Source organism: Arachis duranensis, chromosome 4 (assembly GCF_000817695.3).
Source record: "Arachis duranensis cultivar V14167 chromosome 4, aradu.V14167.gnm2.J7QH, whole genome shotgun sequence".
Lineage (NCBI taxonomy): Eukaryota > Viridiplantae > Streptophyta > Magnoliopsida > Fabales > Fabaceae > Arachis > Arachis duranensis.
In genome coordinates this window covers 103,903,996-103,913,563 of record NC_029775.3, presented here as the reverse complement: position 1 = coordinate 103,913,563, position 9,568 = coordinate 103,903,996, and the positions used below count along the sequence as shown (strand labels likewise).

The 9,568-nt window shown below is 33.2% G+C and overlaps 1 protein-coding gene across 1 annotated transcript; it reads left to right on the top strand.

Annotated features, from left to right (window-relative positions):
• Positions 1–1,695: 1,695 nt before the first annotated feature.
• LOC107485381 (uncharacterized) lies at positions 1,696–5,565 on the top strand (the record flags this gene model as incomplete). The annotated part of the gene is made up of 6 exons (XM_052260644.1): positions 1,696–2,050; positions 4,010–4,092; positions 4,175–4,250; positions 4,394–4,551; positions 4,645–4,696; positions 5,141–5,565. Coding segments are annotated over 6 exons (849 nt in total), but the record flags the coding sequence as incomplete, so codon positions are not given.
• Between the last annotated feature and the right edge of the window lie 4,003 nt (positions 5,566–9,568).

The window sequence follows — 9,568 nt, the reverse complement described above, 5'->3', positions numbered from 1 at the left end:
ACAAAAAATACTAAAAATTGCTGGCAAAGAATATTCTCTTAAATTAAATTTTCATCAATTTTTGACTTTTTGCATCACCACTCTCATCTTGTGACTCGTCCCACTTATTCCTCCGCCTTTTTTGTTGCTGCAGCTACAACGCTGGTGTAGCCTGTGGTGGCGCCGCCTTAGCAGCATCCTCCTCTTTCTTCATCTTCTTTTTCTTCACAATGGCCTCAACGTCTCCTCCTTCTCCCTCTTCAATACCTGCTCCCTCATAACATCGGCGTAGGTCCTGACGGAGGAATACGATGTCTTCTTGCCAGCAAAGAAAAGATCATGGCGCTCAAGTGAGATGATCTGCTTAAGCTTCTTTTGGCGATACTCATCCTTCTTGTCAGTAATCTTCTGTGGTTTCTTGAATAATCCAATTCGACGTCACTGTCACTAGACATCTCCTTGATGAGCAGAGATTTGGAGGCAGTATACGAGACAAGCTTTTGAGCAACCTCATTATGCATGACGTTGATATTCTCTTCATCTTTGTTGGCAGGAATTGAGATGACGTAGGAGTCCTTGTCAGAACCACTATAAAAGTCCATGTCGAAGGTGAGAGAAGTGAGGGGTAGAATTGGATTTTAAATTTTGATTGAGGGTATTTTAAAAGAGAAAAGTTCAATTAGTTTTTAGGTCGATTATGAAAATTTTGCTCACTCCTTTCCTCTTCTGTTTCATGACTACTCAATCATCTCTCCTACAGTAATAGTAGTAGTAGTAGTGACCAAAAAGAGTGATAAAAAAAGATTTATAGTCACAATTTTATGAAAAGATGGCTCAAAAATATCTATAATTACGATTTTGGAGATAATTTAAAAGAAATTTATAGTCACATTTTTTTTAAAAAGAAGTGATCATAAAATACTTATGCCCTATAGTCACGGTTTTATGGGATAGCCTAAAATGATCTGCAATCACGATTTTTCAATTTTTTTTTTAAACCCAACCCCTCCCCTCAAACCATAGTTGTAAAAACCGGACCGGATTGGCCGGTTCAACTGAAAAACCGGTGAACCGGACCTTGTATCTGTCCGGTTTGGTATATTGACTGCTTAAGGAAATGAACCGGTCAAAACCGGTATAAACCGATTAAACCAGATCCGAACCGATCCTTTGAAAAAATTTATTGCGGGGAGTAGGAGTCGAACTTGGGTCTTTTAAATTGAAGACCAAGTTGACAACCACTACACTAACCCGTTTCTTTAGTATTGAAATTTATATAATTATTTAATTATATAAAAATATTTAGACTTTGAAATTATTCTTTGGATATAATTCATAGATTGTTATTCTTATTGTATCTAATTAAGATATTATATAGTAGTATGAACTAATTATATGTCTATTTTTGTATTAGTTATTTATAGAATTCGACTTAATTATTCTTAAAATGTTAGTAAAAATATGTATTTCAAAATTTAATTTTAGGTTTTTAACTATTTTTATTTTTTATTTACATAATACCGAGTTAACCGGTTCAACCGATAATCTACCGATTGAACTAATGATCCAATAATTTGACCGATTCAATTACCGGTTCAGTTCTGACAACTATGCCTCAAACGGCCGCAAAATTCCCCGATCCCCCATTCCCCATTCTCCATTCTCGATCTCACTCTTAAGAAAGAAAAAAGAAGGTACCCCTAACCCATCCCTCCCCACTCCCCATTCTTTGTCGGCCTTACCTACTCCGCCCCCACCGCCACCCCTTCACCACCACCACCAGAAACAATCTCCGCCGCACTCTCCACTCTCAAAGTCAACTCCCTCCGCCTCGAAAACCCTGGCCCAACCGTCATCCGCACCTTCCTCTACACCAACGTCTCCCTCCTCCTCGCCAACGAACGGCCATCGCCGCCGCCGAAGGTCTCCGTCCGACTAAGGTCTCTTCGAGCTCGTGGCGTCGCCGTCTCTTCGAGCTCTCCTCGGTCGTCGTCTCCCTCTTCTCGCTCTCTGTTCGAGCACACTTCCCGTCCTCCGTCGCCGTCTCTTCGCATTGGATGTGTTTGTTACGGTAATGTTTATTTATTTATTTTATTTTATTTTGATTCTTATTGAGTTCTCTGTTTTAGATATCAGTTCTCCGTTTTATTTTGATTCTTATTAAAGTAGGTGCTCAGTGCTTAGTTTTTAAATAATAGACATACTACATAAAATGGCGACAGATTGTGTGGATTTTGATTGTAAATTATTCATGAGAATTGGAAAGAATAGAATACCAATTACATTTGGTGGAATTTGCTTGTTATTAAATTATGCATCACATGCTTGAAGAAAATTACGTATGCTTACTTGTCTATATAGCTGTAAGTCAAAATAGATAATTTTCATAAGCCAACTAGTGTAAAAAATATTGAATTAGATTTGGTCTACATGCACTTTTTTCATTGTCATTTTTTGAATGAGTATTTTAACGCGGCACTCGTTAAAAAACAGAAAAGGCATATTTTTAAATGCTTAATGTTTTCGATAATGCATGTGGTAGTTTACTTTTTCGTACTTCCTTAATAAGTTTTTACAAGATTCATTACAAATTACTTGTTCTTGTTAAGATGTGAACATTATATTGTTGTTGCATGCATAATTATTGTGCAGATTATTGCATTAAGTGCTTCAGCAAATAAGCTGTTAAAAATACAAGATAGCACAGAGGAATACGCTGCCCTTATAATGGAGGAGTTGGATCCGGAAAACTTTGGATACATTGAGGTTTATATTTTATTTTCTATCTCCAAAATCCAAAACAAAATAAACTTATTGGCCATTTATATACAAAAATGGGGCTAAGTCCTAAGAATTTGTGGCATAATGCATTCAGCTATATAACTTAGAAATGCTTCTTCTAGAAGCACCATATTCATGCTCTTGTTAGCATTTTGAGTTGCATGTACTTTTGTTGTTCAATGTGTGTTGACTTCTGTAATTTTTTTCCAAAATGGTTAACCTTTAACCATTTAATTTATTTGTTTTCAAATTTGGTTCTTCCTCTGTTTCATATATATCTTGAACGCTTAGACCAACTTCTTCATGATAGTGTATTTTTATTTTGTTTTCTCTCTTACATGATTTCATATTGCAAATCTTTGACTAATAATAATGTTTAATTTCATCCAAGTCATTCGACACATGTTACCTCTCATATTAGAATTTGAATCCAAATTTTGTAAAGGAAGAAAAATTTTAATTTTTACTTGGTGATTAGATCTACCTAGTGAGGTTAATAATAATAGGAAGAAAAATTCAAAGTCAGCTTGAATAATTCAGAGTTTGAGTTTGATGTAATGATGTCTATTTGACTTTTGCATCTTCCGGTCCATGTAGCCTATAATAGGACAAGGCTTAGTTTTTGTTGATCTCTCATAGATTCATCATTATCATTTAGTTTTTGTTGATCTCTCATGGATTCATCATTATCATTTGCCATTGTGGTTGTTGGATATTCATTTTCTTTTTCCTTTCTTTCTTCTCGTTGACTGCGTTTATTTCTGAGAACATGATAAGATAAGACCCCGAGAACAGGACACAAAGGACAGAGACACAATTTTGTGTTCTTGTATTCTGTTTGGTGATAAACTGGAACAAATTATGAAAATTCAATTTATTCTCATTTTTTTTCATTCAAAAAATTTGAAAAGAAAAATATAATAATAAAAAATATAATTATAAAAAATTAACAAAAATAATAAAAGAAAAAAATAAAAAATAAGTTGTGTCCTTTGTCAGTGTCTTTGTATTTTTCCTGTTTGGATGGACACAAAATAGACTAATTCAGTGTCTCTGTCCATGTCTCATCTGTTAAACACGATTTTGTGTCTCCGTGTCCCTGTCTCAGTGTTCTGTCCCTGAAAACAAATGCAGCCTTTGTTCTGGTTTTAGTGCTATATTTGAAAGACTACACTTGAGTCACACCTTTCCTGTGCCTTGTTCTTTTATTCTTATGCATTTAAGAAAACTGTTATTTTTTACTTGTTAGGTCTTGGAGCTGTATGGAACACTGCAAAAGTTGAACCAGGGTCAATTGTTGCTGTTTTTGGCCTTGGAACTGTTGGTCTTGCTGTAAGTTTCTTTCCTGTAGTAGTAAATGTATTTTTTGCTTGGTCTCGAACTACCATTGCCATTGATTATTTTATACTTACAGGTTGCAAAGGGTGCAAAAAGTGCCGGTGCATCTCATATTATTGGCATTGATATCAATGGCAAGAAATTTGATACAGGTAAATGTCTGAAACATATCCCCTTGATGTTGTGAAGTGATATGCTCCAAGGTTTCATATTTCTAAGCAAGAGTGTTGTCTTACTGTGGGCAACGTTAAATACATGTTCTTCTATTTACTTCTCTTGCTATTTTATCTTGCAGCGAAGAACCTTTGGATCACCGAGTTTATTAATGCTAAAGAACATGATAAACCAATTCAGCAGGTCATAGTTGATCTTACGGATGGCGGAGTTGATTATAGTTTTGAGTGCATTGGGAATGTCTCCGTCATAAGAGCTGCTCTGGAATGCTGCCACAAGGTGAACACTGCCGCAGCAGTGTCACATTGACTCAATTGTTCAAATATTACTCTAGATGGACATAACCATGAAAATATATGTTTTGCTGAATAGGAATTTGCTCTGCATTCAACAGTATACACCATACACACCTTTTTCTCCTCGGGTAAATCCAAACACACCTTTTTTAGTTTTTATTCATTATTTAGATATCAAGTCAAAGTTAAGACTAATCGAGGATGACCTTTAAGGATTTGGGACTTCCCATATGTTTAACATTATTCAATATTGAGGCTTATTATACGATCTTTGATTCTTTATTAGAGGCAAACTCAGAACTGTCTGAAGAGATCTTGATCCACGCTGATGCATAAAGATATGAACCACTTATTCGAAATCCAGACTACACATTATACACAGTTAGAGACAAAGTATTTAGAGCCCTACACTTTTGGAACATGTCATTCAATTTTATAAGCAGCACTTTTTTTCCCCTTCACTTTTGGAACATGTCATTCAATTTTATAAGCAGCACTTTTTTTCCCCTTCAATTTTATTTGGTGAACTGAAACGTGCTGGACTTTTCTTTTTCTCCCCAACCAATATACAGATATTGAATCAAAGTTAAGAAGAATTGAGGATGACCCTGAAGGATCTGGGACTTCCCATTTGCATAGTATTATTCAAGGAATTGATCAAATTTTTGCTAATTCTTTTACTGTATGTTCAATTTAATTTTTCTGATTTATTTTTTGTTGCTAATAGTTTGAATTCTTTTCTAGGTTTGTTGTTTCCAGTGTTGCTAAGTGATTACTTGATTATTAAAAGTTATTGTTATCAAAGCTGAGGATCAAAAGGAACGAATATGTCAAGGCAAAGGATAAATTGACATCACAACTCCGAAGTTAGTTTAGAGTTAGTTACAACTAATCTTGGCTAATTTTTAGCTCCTAGAAGTACTTAGTGTTAGTATATATATTATTGTTTAGAACTGAGATTGAGACAAGTGTATTCACTTAAGTATATTAATTTATGTTGTTTGACTAAAAATATATCTAGCTTATAATGTAAATTTTATAATTTAGATGTTTTGAATTTTTTTCTTTTTAGATTTATTTTGTAATTATCACAATTTTGGGATGTGATTATGCTTTAAAAAAAAAATATAAAAAAACATAGTAAGTTATGGTCACGCTTTTAAAATTAGGGTGGCTATAGATAAGTTATGCACACACTAAAACCGTGACCATAGATAAGGCTATGGTCATAGTTTTTCAAAAGAGTGACCATAGAGTAAGTTATGGTCACGGTTTTAAAATAGGGTAACTATAGATAAACTATGGTCACGTTAAAAACCGTGACTATAGATAAGACTATGGTCGCGATTTTTCAAAAGGGTGACCATAGAGTGAGCTATGGTCTCGGTTTTAAAATAGGATAATCATAGATAAGCTATGGTCACCCTAAAACCGTGATCGTAGATCAGTCTATGGTTACGGTTTTACAAAAGGGTAACCATAAAGTAAGTTATAGTCACGGTTTAAAACATGAGTGACCATAGAGTAGGCTATGGTCACAATTTTAAAATATGGTGATCATAGATAAGCTGTGGTCACAGTTTTTCAAAAGGGTGATCATAGAGTAAGCTGTGGTCACAGTTTTAAAATAAGGTGGTCATAAGTAAGCCATGGTCACGCTAAAATCGTGACTATAGATTAGACTATGGTCATGATTTTACAAAAGGTGACTATAGAGCAAGTTATGGTCATGGTTTTTACGCGTGACCATAAAGTAACCTATGGTCATGATAAAAAAAAACGTGGTCTAAAGTGTCAAAATTTAAACACTGCAATTGTGACTATAGAAACCGTGACTATAAATAAAAAAACAGTGACCATAGATCTATGGCCACGCCAGAATAGACCATGGTGAAAAAACTGTAATCATAGGTCAAAAATCGTGACCATAGATCTTTTTTTGTAGTGAACATAGTTGTGCTACGATTGCAATACTCTAAGTAGAGATATTCAATTTAGACATGTGACAATCAAAATAACTATCCAAACCAATACACATGCTATGAAATTGAAGGGTGAGAAAGAATAAACGAATTTAGGATTTAGGGATTATAGTATTTCTTCTATGTGAATTTATGTAAACCTCTATTTTGTTGTTTTGTAAGTACTGCATGCTGTCTATCTTTTTTGTAGAGGTGGAGAATATTTACCAACTATTGAAAAAAATACAAGAGTCTCCAAACAACATAAAGAATTAGGTATGTCAATGATAATAAATTTGTAAAAAAAAAAAGAAAAAATAAGATGGATTCAATTTTAAAATTAAATTGTGTCTTTGTGGTCACAAATAATAATTATAAAATTTTATTAATTAAATCTTATAAACAAGTTATAGTAATTCTAACCTCTTAAAAAGAGTAATATCTCAAATCAGTCTCTGAGAAATTTTGGATCGTACACCTTAGTTTCCAAAGATTTAAAATACATAAATCAATCTCCCAACATTAGATACCGTTAGCCAACACAGTCCTCATCTTTTGCCCCTATCGTCCGCTGCTAATGTGTAGTGTGAAGTCTCACACGTGGCTATTAAGTGCTATGTGGAGAGACAAGGACAGATAAGTTCCTATGCCAGTAGAGTGAACAACGTCGTTTTGTTAGGGACAAAATGCAACATTTTGAATAAGAGGGAATATTGTCTCTTCAATACTCTTCCTTCTTCACACCACTTCACATAAAAAGACCCTAAACCCCAAAGTCTCTTCTTTTTACAAAGAATTGTCGTAACCTTTTCCAGTATCATCTCCCATATCACTTTCAAAAGCCACTTTGACCTAGTTCCCCTTCGTCGCTAGTCGTTACTCTCCTATCCATAAACGTAAGATACGTTGGACAAACTGTTATTGCCGACGTAGACGAGCAAAACAGAAAAAAGGCTTGGTTGGTGACCACATCTTACACAGCCTTGACCAAGGTAATATAGTGAAATAGAGAATCTTTTAAAGGTGTTTATTATATGTTTGTAATAAATTTGTTTGATCAGTGTTTATTATACTGCCATGGATATATATTATTCTATAACATGTTATCTTCATAGGGATTGATCAGAGGTTTTTTTTACTTCTTTAGAGTAGTTAATGAATAAAATAGTTTATAAAAGTGAAAATTGCTTTTTGTTTCTTTTTTGGATTGGTCCTGGAGTGTATTAAATATTTTTCTTTTGAAAACTCTCATTCTAGATAAAGGATATGGTAGTTCATGTGTTCCATCATGGAGGCCATATTGTAACGAATAACAAAAGTATGATGTTGTACATTAATATGAAGGTTGAGAGGTTTCTAAAGATGGACATTGACCTCATTTATTTCTTTGATCTTCAAATTCTATTTAAAAGATTAGGATACAGTAATTACAAGACAATGTATTAGTTTAATCTTGCTATTTCTGACTTTGAGTCTGGATTACACCCAATTAATAGAGATAAGGAGATAAATGAGCTGTGAGAGAATAAACAGAAGAACAAAGAGACTGAGAAATTTCACTTGTACTTTGATGATCCAATAATGGATTCTCTATTGGATGACTTGAATTTGAGTGAGTTTGATATAAATGAAGGTAATTATGACTCTAATAATGACAAGTATGAAAGCATAGAGGACGAGCCATATAGACCACTTCCACCAGAAATGGAGGATGAAAGTGAAGAGGATTGTATGATTGTGAAGAGAAAGATAGAAAAAAAAAGAAAAAAAAAGTTGTTGTCTAAGAAGGAGGTGAAGACTCACAGGTTAGGATTTTGTTTTGGTTAGGAATTTCGTATTAGGTTAGAAGAAGAAGCTTCTTCTCTCAAGTTCTCAAAACGATCTATTTTGTCTCTGATAAAATGACGTTGTTTACTCTGCTTGACAGGGATTCATCTGTCTTTGTCTTTTCACGTAGCATTTAATAGTTACGTGTGAGATTTAACGATACACATCAACATTAGACATTGGAGACAAATGAACGAAGATTGCATTGGCCAACGACATCCAACGTTAAAATTTATTTGTTTATTTTAAATATTTGAGAACTAAAATATTGGGTGTAAATTTTTTCATAAATTAATTTGAGATATTGCTCATAATTATAGCAAGAAAGAAGAGGCTCATTTTTTTTATATGTAAATTCTATGTTTGTTGTGCATGGTTATAAAAGTGGGTGGTGCTAGACATGAATGTGGGGACAGTTTTTTCTGAACTATGAAGTGAAGAAAATATACTGTCCGATTTTTTTTATTAAAAAATTAAGAACACAAATCGGATGGTCCGATTTATGTGGGAGAGAAAATCGGAGGGTCCGATTTGTACTTTTAATTTTTTTTGAAAATAAAAATCGGATGGTTCGATTTTGATATTAAAATTTTTTTAATTGTCTAAAACATAAATCGGACGGTCTAATTTATGTGCTGCAAATTTTTTAAATTTTTTAAACACAAATTAAAAAGTTCGATTTACTTTTGACACTATAACTACATAAAATATCTATACACTTTATAACTACTTTCTACACCATTCTTCTTTTTATATCTAAATTAAAAAGTGAAAAGAAAACAAGAAAACATCTTCCATGAAACGATTTTTGAAACTTTTCCGTTTGTCTTTATTTTCATTCTCGAACCAATAGAAAACTAAGCATTGTTTTAAAACTTTTAAGCGAGTTAAAAAGGTGAGTGTCTTTGTGTGAACGAAAAAGGTAAACATCTTTTGTGTTGAATAATGAATGGTGGTGCATAGCACCTGGATTCATCATTTTACGAACCATTCATTCTCGCAACGCGTGCCATCTTAACGTTTTCAAAAGAAATTACATACTTTATAGAGAATATCTAATATTTTAAATGAGAATAGACCACAAAAAATTATACTCAAATTATCTTTGTATTGATAAAAATATTTTTAAATTTTATTATTATTAAAATTATTTAAATAATTTAAAAACGTATAAAAATGTTCTATTGTGATAAAAAAAACATGTTCTGTTGA